The sequence below is a fragment of the Alligator mississippiensis genome, chromosome 10, assembly GCF_030867095.1.
Source record: "Alligator mississippiensis isolate rAllMis1 chromosome 10, rAllMis1, whole genome shotgun sequence".
In the NCBI taxonomy this organism is placed as follows: Eukaryota; Metazoa; Chordata; order Crocodylia; family Alligatoridae; genus Alligator; species Alligator mississippiensis.
Window position 1 is genome coordinate 55,150,239 of NC_081833.1, and position 13,116 is coordinate 55,163,354.

Sequence of the window (13,116 nt, forward strand, 5' to 3'; positions counted from 1 at the left end):
AGTCCAAATTATTAAATCTGTCCCCTCACACTCTACTTGAGACAAAAGAAATGTGGCAGAGCAGCACCTTTTACCTAGAATTCACTAGGTTGATATAAATATATATTTATAGATAGTGTCAACATATGTTAACTATATTTTTATCTGCCTTGTACAATCAACACAACTCAGACAACACTTGGTATTACAATTTCAAAGCTTGGCTATAAAGTTTGATTGGATTTTTTTTTTGTTTTTTAAAGTAGTCTGTACCTACTTTTTCCAAGTGAAAGTGTGTGGTTGGATTATTTAGTGAAGGAAAGTCAGACAATTATCTCCATTTACAAGTCTGGACTGAACCACCACACTGCAGGGGAAAGAAGTTGAGTGGTACTGATCTACTTGAACTACAGCTGTCTACTCCCAGGCTATGTGTATTGATATTGCAGTATCAGACTGATAGTTGTTAGGGCTCAGACCTATATTGCACTAGCAATGACCTTTTACATGAGAGATTAGGGCACTAACTTTAGAGGTGGATAAAGACTGTGGTTGATGCATAAAAGAAGTCTTGGCCTAGATTTGGGGTCTTGTAGACTTCTACTCTGTGAGAAACAGCAAGGTACAAAATAAAATGACTACTCCTTACACATACCCAAAGCCATGTCAACTCAAATTCAACTTAAAACAGGAAGGCATGATTCAGTTTTCTACCTTTATTAGTAATGATAGAAAGTTAGCATTTGACACAGGCGCACACACACATTTACCTTGTTTCCTCTCTATCATTCCAAATGTAGAGTTTAAGGAAATCACAAGGGGAAACTTAGCCCATGCATAGTTGAATGCTTCAAATGAGACAATGTTTCTTCCTCTATTAGTGAGATTCTAATGAAAGAATTGCTGAAAAAATAAAATGCCAGAAACACCAACTGCAGTTACACTACTTAAAAGCATAATTTACTTGTTTTAAATTTTGTTGCTATGATGTTAGGTTAAAAAGTCCTATACTGCACAAAAAACTAAAGACAATTTTTTCCTCTCTCTACCCTTTTCCACTCAAAAAGTATTCATTTCCACAAGCAGCATACACAGAAAGAAACCTCTACTTGCAAGAAGTTTTCTACTGCAGCGACACAGTAACTGAAGCTTGCCCTGTTGCCTTACCCCACTTATGTCTATTTCTAGTTTCAAACAAACAGACCATGAGTCTTTCAAGTACATTACTCCAGAGGACCTAGAGAACAGAAGTGTAAGCTTTAAGGCAGTGGTTCCCAAATTCCCCCCCAACGCCCTGCTGCTGGGAGCAGAGTGCGCTGGCAGTGGCAGCAGCAGCAGCCCAGGGGACCTCCTGGCATAGCTTGTCTTTTCTGTGCAGCACTGCTGGCAGTGCCCCTGTGACCCTCATTTGGGTCACAACCCAGGGTTGGGAACCACTGTTTTAGGGGAATTGTAATGAAGCCACCAGAAGCACTTAGTAAAAATGCAAAAGTGTAACCGTGTTAAAAAACATAATTGTTTGCTACAGGTTATTCAGTGGCTTCAGGTTCACATAGTTGTTCTGACATGAAAAGCTACTTCTACTGTAGAGATGTTGTTACAACATCAGTAGTTCTAGGTATTACTCTACATTAGACTGTAAAAAGGACTTTCAAATGTTTGACAAAAGCTTGTTGGTTATAAACCCAGTGCCAAGTTTACTCACTCTAGGGGTCTGGTGAATATAGGAGCTACTAGTACCCTTATACAGATCTGGAATTCAAAAAGTCTAGACAGCTTAAGAATTTAAACCACACACCTATATGAATTTGAGGAAGTCCAGTAAAATGCTGACCTGATTTAAAATGAAATCAACTGTCAAATATTTTTCAGAAGGATTATTATTGGGACTAGCCTCATGACTAAAGGCTAGAACAATAGTTGGAAAGGAGTTGCGTAGCTTCTCTTATTGGTTTGTATTTTTCAGGCTGGGCAGTGGGTGGGGGGGGTGTAACAAAACTAAGCTTGCCTAAAATACTGTGTAGAAGAGCAAGTTAGGCCCACTTTAACATCATCTTGAATTGATGCTTAGTACTGATAGAACAATTTCCCATAACTGTGGAGCTGGCAGTTACTGTATCAGCCAGTATTTCGAACGTCTGTTAGAAAACATCCAGGTTCTGGCTTTATGCCATTATCTTCCTACATAATTTGTAAACATCTATAATCAAATTTGCTCAGTGAACTGTATAGAGAGAAGAAACTGGTAAAGGAACAGTTTAGATAAGGGCTGTCCAAATTTCAAGCAGGCACAGGCCACACTGCTGCCTTGTTCTCCTCTCCCCCAGGAAGCAGAAGATGGAGGAGGAAAGTGCTGTCCAGGGAGCAAAGCAGGAGGGAGAAGGTAGGGGGGTGTGGTGATGGCAAATGGCACACCCAGACCCATGGGGAAAGTGCAGGGAGCCCAGGATACAAGGGGTGGGAAGCCTACAGGCTGCCAGTTGAGTACTTGTAGATTGCCTGCTGCCACAGTGGGATCACCCTGGTTTAGATGACAGTAAATGGTAGAAAGTCCAACCTTTCCGAGAGGAGTTGGAAAAAGTAAAAGGTTGTGCTTGAAACGTTTAAGGATCCTGCAGTTTTAGGATTAAATGTGGCCAAAGCATTTATTTGATGTAAAGCTTTATTTAAAGTGTTAAATACATTCTCTAAACAGACTAGACAAAAGGCTAGTCACTATAAATATTCCTTCAAATCAAAAGACAATGGAATCTTCACAGAAGTCTCTTAACTTGGCTTAACTGTTGCCTTTCCACATAATATAGTCAACTGGCTCTGAAGGGTGAGGGAAAGAGGGAAGAAGAAAAAAAAAAAAAAAATGATATTTTACACCAACTTACTTATTAACTCTGAAAATAAGTTTTTATTCCCATATAATATTCAGTGCCTACTGATGCCCAGTTCTAATACTACATATTAAACTGGTCTGAAAGTCCCTGCTAGTCTTAGGCACATGTGCATGGCAGACACTACACTTGAGATGCAATTAACCAATAAAAATAGTAATCTAGCCACACAGTCATGTGCTTAATAATACAATAAAATAGAAAATAAGGCACAAAATTATTCACCGAAGTGCATAGCTAGTTTCCATCAGGTCTTAAAATTGAATATGTGGCAGGATCCCTGCCATATAGCCATCACCTGACTGTCAGTTCCAGCCTTGAAACTACAATGTTTCACCAGGCACTCACCTTTCTGCCTGTACTGACAAGTTACAATGGTACAGCTGGGATCTGGTCTCTAAAAATGAGAGACTTGTGCATCCTGCCATGCACACCTGTTATAGCAGGAGGTTGGGTATCAAGGGACAGACCCCATTGCACTGTTGTGCCATGGGCCTTAGAAGACACCCAAACTGTATAAAGCTGCATTCCAATATTCTAAAGCAAAAAAATACAGTTATCTCCACTGAAGAGCTAAGCACACATTTAAATGAGGGTTCAGGAATCATTATCCAAAACTTTGTACAGATTGGTAGGACCCTTAGTTTGTATTCAGTAAATAACATTCAAGCCATGCACAGTTGATCAGTGTAACTTACTATGTCAAAGTAATATAACACACACAACGTAGTCATGTTTCTATATGCACATTCTGAATGTGGGATAATATAGAAAGAAAAGCCTGTGTCCTTTATCCAGAGATAAGTAGCAAGTACAAGCAGATTTAGAGAAAAAAAAAAGAAAAAAAAAAAAAACCCTTTATAAGCTTGTAGAAGCTTTTCCTTTACTAGAAAGTGCTTCAGGTTTGTGCAGGCAATTTAAAGATTAAAGTGTCCAGATCTTTTAAAAAAAACAAAAACAAAAACCCAACAGACATGTATTTAGGCACCTCATTCCCACTGAAATAAGCTATTTTTGTTTGTTTTTTCAAATGTGGTTTCAACAAGCTAAACCCAGATTCCCCCCCCCCCCCAATAAAAAAAAAAACATTAAAACAAAAAAAAATAAAAGTTTAAATGCTCAGGTGTCATTCCTTTGGATAATCATTAGAGAATTATATGCCCAAATTACCTTACCACTAGATTATGAATATGCTGAACTGTATCATCATTAAGTAACTCCACATTAATGTTACGGAGGTCTTCACCAGCAGTTGAGAGTGTCTGAGTATAACAAAGAGTGATTAGATAGTTGGAAAAACAGTCTGTTAGAATACAATTTATTCACTTAAGTGACACTAGTACATGGTAGAACACCCCTTCGAACTGTTCTACTTCAGAAAGTGGACATATTTTAAAACGCTGTTTTGTTTATAAGCTGCTGATTTGTGATATAGGCTACTTACTAATCAGACCAACTCCAACATTCATCTTCCCGATACTCTTTCTATTTTAGGTAGCCAAACAAATATGAAAAAAATATTACTATTTAATACCTGTCCATCTGACAGAGGTATGTTAACAAATGGAACAGCTTTTTTCCGAGGCACTGAGTTGCTTCTTAACAACATGCCGTGGACTTTTCCACTGGACGGTGCAGTCCTCAAGTGAGCCGTCTGTGGTAGTCCAGAACTAGAATACAAAAGAACATTTACCCCCACTCCGCAGAGGTTAAACAAACTGCCATCCAAGAAACATTCAAACCTAATGCAGAATATTTCATTGTCTAATTTTTTCTTTTGGCCTTCTCCAATAGAAAAGTCAACCATTTTAAAACAGCCGTCTCCAAGAGTGCTTTAGTAGTCTCTGCAGATTACAAGCAATCTACAAATCTTGAGGCTGACAATTGGCACAGAACTCAAGTTTGGATATTCTTGTTACCCATATGCACACCCATAAAATACTGTATGCTCAGTTATGGAAATGAGGGGAAAGACCCTCACACTGCAGATCTTCAGATGACTCACTGACAGCAGCCTGTCCCAACCCTACCTACTGCAAGATTTTTCCATCTCTCTCTAAAGCTGGCAACTGTCAGAAGCAGAATACTAGACTAGCTAGACATTAGTATGGTCCAAGAAAGTTCCTATACTCTTTTTGAAGGCTTATTTTGTGGCAGACTTCAATTTTTGAGAAAGGAAGATGAACTTTTAGGAGCCATTTTTTGAGACGGAGGAGGCCTAAATGGCTGTGTCAAGCAAGCGTTTATGAAAGGCCAGAGTGAGGCTATAAACCAGTTTATGGCTTTGAGACCTATTTAGCTGTCTTACTAGAAAAATAAACGCATATTTCTTGACACAATATCCTTTCCAACTACACAGTTCAAAAGTACTAACTTGGCATTTGCTCCTGGGAGAAGACGCCAGCGGAAATAAAATGTTTCTGAACCTATACTCTTGGACAAGAGTATCTTCCACACTTAATAGGCTGAAATTGGGCTAAAATACGCTTTCTTGAAATGCATTGTAAGCTACTGTGTTTAACTACAGTTTTCAGGTACACTCAAAGAAAGAGATAAGGATCCAGGTCTTATTACAGTCAGTTTCATAAAGAGACTCAACTACGTATGATATTACAGATCAGTTGTGCCATGATCTTAATGGCTTACCTTCTAGCAACCCGTGCATTGGTTCTGTAGTTTCTAGGTGTGGCATCAGAAGTAAGAGCCTTAACAGCATGCCTCATATTTGAAGTAGAGCACATAGACCTGACAAAGCAAGAAAGAATTTTAGAATGAAAATGGCTTCTTTTTTTTTAGTTCTAGTTATGATGCAGACATTTTACATTCAGTAAGAAAGGACTAGCACCTTAGACACTTTCTGATAGTTATCTATAATATTCTTAATTTTAAATCAAGCCTAAAATGAAGTTCTCAAAAAACCCCCCCAAAACCCCTGCATACATATGTAGTTTCAGGGCCTGATCTAAGCACAAAGATACTGTACTTAGCAAAAAATCCTTCCATCAGATTTACAAGGTAGGCTTTCCCTGAACCGAGACACCCAAGCATTCTGCAGGTGCATTTTATTAGAGTTCAAAAATTCTAACCCAGGCTAAAGATGACCAAATAACTCAATCTAGTCCGATTTTCTAAGCCTTCTCCTGTGCATGCTAGGAGAAGATGCAATGTTTTATGTTCATTTGAAAAGAGTATGAACAGCATGCATTGGATGGGGTGGAACAAATACCATTAGACGAGGAGTGGGCAATTACTTGGGCCCGGGGGCCACTTAGGAAATTTTGATGAGCTTATTCACAGATTCATAGATGTTAGGGTCGGAAGGGACCTCAATAGATCATCGAGTCCGACCCCCTGCATAGGCAGGAAAGAGTGCTGGGTCTAGATGACCCCAGCTAGATGCATATCCAACCTCTTCTTGAAGACCCCCAGGGTAGGGGAGAGCACCACCTCCCTTGGGAGCCCATTCCAGACCTTGGCCACTTGAACTGTGAAGAAGTTCTTCCTAATGTCCAGTCTAAATCTGCTCTCTGCTAGCTTGTGGCCATTATTTCTTGTAACCCCCGGGGGCGCCTTGGTGACTAAAACCTCACCAATTCCCTTCTGTGCCCCCGTGATGAACTTATAGGCAGCCACAAGGTCGCCTCTCAACCTTCTCTTGCGGAGGCTGAAAAGGTCCAGTTTCTCTAGTCTCTCCTCGTAGGGCTTGGCCTGCAAGCCCTTAACCATATGAGTGGCCCTTCTCTGGACCCTTTCCAGGTTATCCGCATCCCTCTTGAAGTGCGGTGCCCAGAATTGCACGCAGTACTCCAACTGCGGTCTGACCAGCGCCCGATAGAGGGGAAGTATCACCTCTTTGGATCTATTAGTCATGCATCTGCTGATGCACGATAAAGTGCCATTGGCTTTTCTGATGGCTTCGTCACACTGCCAACTCATGTTCATCTTGGAGTCCACTAGGACTCCAAGCTGTTGTGGGCTGGTTCTGCACCACCCAAGATGCTCAACAACTCACCAAAAAACTCCCTCCATGGGATTTAGCCATGGGCAGGCAGAGTGGTGTTCAGGAACAGGACAGGCAATCTACTCCCTGCACCCCCTCCCCCCAAAGGCAGAGGGATAAAACAGGGGACAGCATGTGCAGCAGAGCTCACCTGGGTGGTGTAGTCTACAATGCTCCACATGGGCCAAGCCCCACTGGCTCCTGCCCGGGGGCAGCCCATGCTGTACTCCTGACTCTGCTCCTGCCTGGGGTGCACCCACTGACTCTACCCTGCACAGCTTACTGGCTGGGTTGCTCCTAGTGTGGCAGCTTCCCTCACCTTGGTGGCTCCTCCTCCTGTTGCACTGCTCCAGGTGTAAGATAGGGGTGGCATTTCAGTCGGATAGCTCCTGCCCCAGTGTGCTGGACTCCAGCTCCCAACCACCTTCCACCTGCTCCACCCATCTGCAGGTGGCTGCTCATCATGCTGGGAAGGCAGCTGAGAGCCAGAGCCAGAGCCTAGTGCACTGGGGCAGGAGCTTCCTGGCTGCAGCTCCTTCTAGAGCTGGCCTGGAGCACTGCAGCAGGAGAAGCCACTGTTGGACAGGAGGGAAGCTGAGCAGCACCTGTGGGGCTGCAGCCACACCAGGAACAGCCCTGCTGGAAGCCGTGTACACCGGCTGTGGCCCAGGAACAGCAGGCAAAGGCAGGAGTGCAGCGCTTGGCTCAGCCCCCAATGTGGAGCGTTATGGGGGCAGCCGTAGGTCAGATCCAGTCAATTGGCAGGCGCCCCACATGGGCTGGATCCAATCAGCTGGCAGGCCAAATCTGGCCAGAGGACTGTATTTTGTCCACCCCTGTAATTAGGCTGACAGAGTGAATCAAAAGTCATGAGCTGATTTTGGATCATCTGGTCTTTAAAATAGCTCAAGTGTGCTCCTATAAAAATATGTTTATGCTAGTCCCAGCTCCATTTCTGCTGTTCATGTTGGCACCAGAACTATTCTACAGTTTGTTATTCCTGTTAACAAAAACACTTCAGTTATCTAGAGCAGGGGTGGGCAATTATTTTGGGCGGAGGGCCGCTTACTGAGTTTTGGCAAGCCATTGAGGGCTGCGTGATAGGCAGCCAGGGGCAGATAAATATTAAAAAAATAAAAAAAAAAAAAAAATAGTTTTAAAGGGGCTCTGTGGGCCAGATAGAATGACTTGTTGGGCTGCATCTGGCCCCTGAGCCGCATTTTGCCCACCCCTGATCTCTCCTCTCCTCCATTAGATAGTAATATTAGACTTGCAAACTCTATACCTTGGATGCAAAACTGAAAATATTAATAGATAGGACTACATATATTTTTTTTTTTAAATCAACTGCCATCTCATTTTAGATGCAATTCCTTTATTTGAGCTTTACTTCACTATAGTACATCAATTGAGAATTTGATTGAGCTTGTGGAATTTATCTTCATTAAACCCAACACTAGAGAACCTAAATGTTTTTGAACCAGTGAATTGACTCTTTCAAGTAAGTTGCATAAGCTATCAAAGTTCATGGCCTTACCTTGGAAGAGAGTTGTTTTGTTTTCTGCTTAGGCCAGAAACTGTCACCAATGATTTTGTTTTAGATGCCTTAAAAAAAAATCAGAATAAAGTGAAATATGAATGATAACAGAACTGAGACATTCAGGTAACAGATACAAGATTTCACACTTTTAAAGCAGAGCATCCCAATACCCCTGTTGAATCCACTTTACATGTGGTAGAGAGTAAAGCACAGACATCCCTAAAGAATGTCTCCATCGCATTGTTTTTAAGTCTTCTTGGCATATCTATTCACAACACCTTTATAGCCATGCTTGCACCACTGAATATAGAGGCTTTATAACTGAGGGGCAAGGCAGAAAGCGGACTTGTATCTTAAGACTCAGTACAGACTTTTCAAATGCAAAGACACTGAGCTGTAAAGACCCAATATGCATAAACTGATGCCACAATAAATGCTTGCCTCTCCAGGTCTACACAATTAATTTTTCAATAAACCATACACCATGGAGAGACGCCAACTAAAAGCAAGTATAAGCACCAAACAATCATGTTTCAGCAGAAAATAAATACTGGTTTAATTTCAAGTCTATTAAAGTAAGAATAAAATTTATTTATTTTTGGTAAAGTCCTATTACCAACTTTGTTCCAATTCAGTAAAACTGGAATGTAGAGCCCGTAGGATTGCACTATGAATGAACTGAAATATATACAATCATGTTGCTTCCAAGGAGGTTACAGTTAAGCCTGTGTGGTTGCACTCAATTTTAAAAGGACAAGCACGGGTCATTAGTCTTAAGCATACCATACTAGAACTACAGCTAAAATCATAATCAGAAAGGACCAAGTCCTGGTCTTGTTGTTTTTTCCCCCCGTATTTACCTTTTGGGGCATCTTTGTTGACACTTTCTTCTCATCTTCATACTCAACAATTGTAGTTACCTTTACTAAAGGTAAAAATGAATAGTTTTAGAAGGATGTGTAATAAGCATGAAAAACTAGCCCCTTTTTGTGGTGGTGGTGAGGGGAGCAGGGTACATTTCCTGCCACCTAACAGCCAGTGCTCAATTCCATTATTTGGTCATGCAACACTCACTCAATTTAATGCCTACATGGACTGACTTTTGTTCACTAGCATAGCTAATGGGGATAAGCTATGACCCTTTTCTTTGTTATTCCTCATGGCAGCAAGAGTAGGCCACCCTCTTATTCAAGAAAGTACTCTTGTCAATTCTGGTTAAGATGAATGCTTTTCTTAGAACAGTTCAGCAGATATAGGGCTAACCTGGGACTCCCAAGACAATTTGGGCCAGCAGCAGAGCTAGACTGGAACACATGTTATCTTCATCACCCTTTATTCAGGCTTAGCATTTTTATACTTTTGTATAACTGGATAATACAATTCCTAGCCCCCACCCCCAATCTGTTGGGGCTTCCAGACACTACTGTAATCACTTTATACCTTTTAAGGAATTGTAATGCGCATAAAAATCCCTTTGCAGTCACAAGATTTACACCATTAAAGACAAGGACAAGAATTGCAAAACCAAGCTATAAGGTCATTAACTTACCCTTTCTGCTGCCAGTCCTCACTACTTTGGACCTTGGCAAGTCTTCTACAAGGCAATCATTCTATAGGACGTTTAGAAAATAAAAGGAAGATCTGAAAAATCAGTAGATCACTCTTCTTCCTCATCTCCCCCACCCCAATAAATTTTGTTATGCTAGAGACAGCGACCTGAAAGTTTGTCAAGTAAAGAGACTACTTTCACAGGTTATCTTAAAACCTTCAGGTATGATATGCAAGGTCTCTTGTCATATGGTTTTTGTGTGTCTGTTTCAAGAAGCATCCCCCTGCCCTGCCTATGTCTCCAATACAGTAAGTAGTGTGATTTTTAAAAATTCCTCCATCTACCTATAATGATTTAAGATTTTTGCTCTGTGCTCATCCCCTTCAAGTTGTGCTAGAACAATGATTCTCAACCAGCATCTCTAGAGAAAATAAGTTGGTCCCGCAACACAGCTTGAAATTGAAAAAAAAAAAAAAAAAAAAAAAAGGAAAAAAAAGGGTGTATATCTAAGGTACTGATCACAGATCTATGGAAGCTCTGTCGACTTGGTGTGCCACAAAAGCACCACAGGAAGTAAAAGGAGATGAGCAGATACAGGCAGTCTCAGGCTCTTTGAAATGCAGTGGCTTGAGTCTTAAAAAAAAAAAAAAAAAAAAAAAAAAAGAACGTGAATGACTGGGTTAGAACTTACAGGCACTTACCCCTACAACAGCAGCCGCAGCAGCAGGCTCCGCCTTCCCTTGCAGATCTGTTACAGAAAGGTACAGCTTGCTTGTTATATTCTACTACTTGCCTAACTATGGTGCATATAATTCTATACATGTGGAAGAGAATGAGTTAGTCTGAGGAACAGTTAGGGGTTGGATTTTAACAAGATATTGTTAACAGGATTTGTAAGTTTCACAGGAGTTTTAAGTTTCACAATTCCTTGAATAATCAAGACCAACAGCTTAAACACCAGCTGTCCTGAATAGCATATTGGAGTCCTAGAGAAACCAAGTTAGTCCCACAAGACGTAGCTTGAAATTAGCGGGGAGAAGAGAAGTTTACATTTAAAGGCACTGGTCACAGACTGGGATTTGACAGTGTAAGCATCCAAATGCACTAACTGAGGGGCTTAAGGAAATTGGGAATACTTTAAAGAATTCTAGACCTTCATCTTCATCTTGTGCCATATGTAGGTTTGTTGTAAAAAAGCTCCTGGAATATCCATGCAATACTAGCAAATATCAGTTGTCTATCACAGCTTGACTAACATGTATTTTATGAAGTAATAGCAGCAAGACACAAAGTTGCTTTTTTGTTTCTGACCTATTAAATACCCACATGAGAAGACAGTATAGTAAAAGGACTCTTAAATTACCAGAGAGAAAAAGGATCCAATGACTATGTAGTTCCAATTTCTAGATTAAGAACACAATGATTTAAAAAGTTAAGCTAATTAAGATATTGGAACAACTTGACCATAGGTTGTTGTTAAACAGGTTGATTATTTGGAATCTTGGAAAAGAAAATTAAAAAAAAAAAGATGGTTCCCTGTTAATATGTTCACCCCCTAACTCCCCTAGAGGCTTTGGTCTTGACAAAATTACTTGGTGAACTTTTACAGCTTGCTTTACTACATAAATCAGTCTAGTTAATTAAAACAGTAACTTCTGGTGTTATCCTGATTGTATCACACTTCATTTGAGATTAATAAACCGGTTTAAATCAAAAAAAAATCACAGGCAAAGAGAAGTAAACCCGCAGGGAAGTTTAAGACTACACTTGAGACATTAAAGTAGATACAATGCTATTTATATTAATCAAAAGCTTATCAGCTAGAGAGAAAAAAATCCGTACTAAGCAAGTCTTTCTTCTTCATTTTTCTGATAGCAACTGGAATCTTCAGTAGCTCCACTTTAAAAGCTTTTTCAGCTGCTTCCATCAGTGAATCAAGTTCTTTCTTCATTTCCTGAATATTTTCCTTGGCTTTACAGGAAAAAAAACAAACAAACCAAGAATCACTGGTCAAGCTTTGCAACTGCAGTCAGTTTGTTAGACAAATATGCAATGTAAGAGTTAAGGTTGCAATTAGTGGCCCATTTGCCTTGAAGAGAAACCAACTCTAGATCAGTGTCATCTCACAATTTTCCAAGAGGCTGTCTGTTAGCAAGTATCTAGACCTGAGAATTATTATTGTGACCAGGCCCCTTAACAACTATTTAGGGGTCTCCTTAGCACCCTAGTTGGTGCAGAGGGATGGAGTACAGGGACGCGGCTGCTCAAGGTTACAGAGGAAACCTGGTAGTGAAGCCAGATCTTTCTGAGCCCAGACCAGCTTCCTTTCCCAGACAGAAAATTATTGCTGTGCAACTGGTGCGAGCGCACAGGCAAAACCAAGCGTAGCATTTCGGGACAAGAGATTTTAAACCAAACAAAACTGAAAGGCAAGGGACGGGGCCATTAGAGCCTGCATGCGGACAGGAGGAGGAGGAGGTGGGGGGGAAACTGTCTGGTTTCTTCCCTCCGCTTCCAGGCGCGCACAACTTAGCGGCCGGAGGGAGGTGCTGGCAGCTAGATGTCAGCACCCAACTTTCAGCCCTTTTCGGGAAGCCGTCCCTTTGCAGCTGCCCCTTTGCGGGCCGGCCCGCGCGCGCGCTCCGAGCAGGGCTGATGTCACGGGTACGCGGGTGACGGCATCGAGGCGTCGGAGCGTGCCGCGAGCGCCCGGGCCGAGGTGCCTGCCGCCGGCGCCCCTCACCCTGCTGCTGCAGGCCGCGCAGGAAGAGGCCGATGCGCTGGTTCTTGAGCGCCTGGCTCGGGGCGCCCCGGCCCGCCTCCACCCCCGAGTCCCTGCTGCGCTTCCTGGGCGGCATGGCCGGGGCAGCGCCACTCCCGCCTCGCCTCGCCTCGCCCCGCCCACCCGCCCGCCGCTGCGTTTTGTACGGCGGGGGCGGGGCGGGGCGGGGCGGGAGCCGTGGGCCCGAGGTGTCCCCCCACCCGCCGGCCTTACAGCTCTTGCGCCGTCACTGGGGAGGGCGCCGTGAGTGCGGGCGGGAGCTTCTAACCAGGCAAACCCTAGTGCCGTCGGGTTGGGGTTTTTGCTCATTTTTTCGTTTTGCTACGATTCAGTTGGTGTCCTGATAAAAGAGATGGCTTCTAGCGCGAGAGTCTTGTCTGC

General features: G+C 42.3%; 1 protein-coding gene across 1 annotated transcript; it reads right to left on the reverse strand.

The window, feature by feature from the left end:
• Positions 1 to 2,623: 2,623 nt before the first annotated feature.
• LOC102571475 (borealin-2) lies at positions 2,624 to 12,848 on the reverse strand. The gene is made up of 10 exons (XM_014603336.3): positions 12,697 to 12,848; positions 11,796 to 11,924; positions 10,655 to 10,701; positions 9,954 to 10,014; positions 9,265 to 9,329; positions 8,402 to 8,469; positions 5,511 to 5,609; positions 4,399 to 4,534; positions 4,040 to 4,126; positions 2,624 to 2,793 (listed from the first exon to the last, which is right to left on the reverse strand). The coding sequence occupies exons 1-10, from the start codon at positions 12,809 to 12,811 to the stop codon at positions 2,746 to 2,748; spliced, it is 855 nt and encodes a 284-aa protein (XP_014458822.2). The 5' UTR covers positions 12,812 to 12,848; the 3' UTR covers positions 2,624 to 2,745.
• Between the last annotated feature and the right edge of the window lie 268 nt (positions 12,849 to 13,116).

Excerpts from the sequence above, each read along its gene's own strand:
- LOC102571475 (XM_014603336.3), bottom strand. The coding sequence starts at position 12,811 with ATGCCGCCCAGGAAGCGCAGCAGGGACTCGGGGGTGGAGGCGGGCCGG. Across the intron at positions 11,925-12,696 it reads GCGCGGCCTGCAGCAGCAGG|CCAAGGAAAATATTCAGGAA; the intron begins GTGAGGGGCGCC and ends TTTCCTGTAAAG. Across the intron at positions 2,794-4,039 it reads AGCATATTCATAATCTAGTG|AGCCAGTTGACTATATTATG; the intron begins GTAAGGTAATTT and ends CTCACCCTTCAG.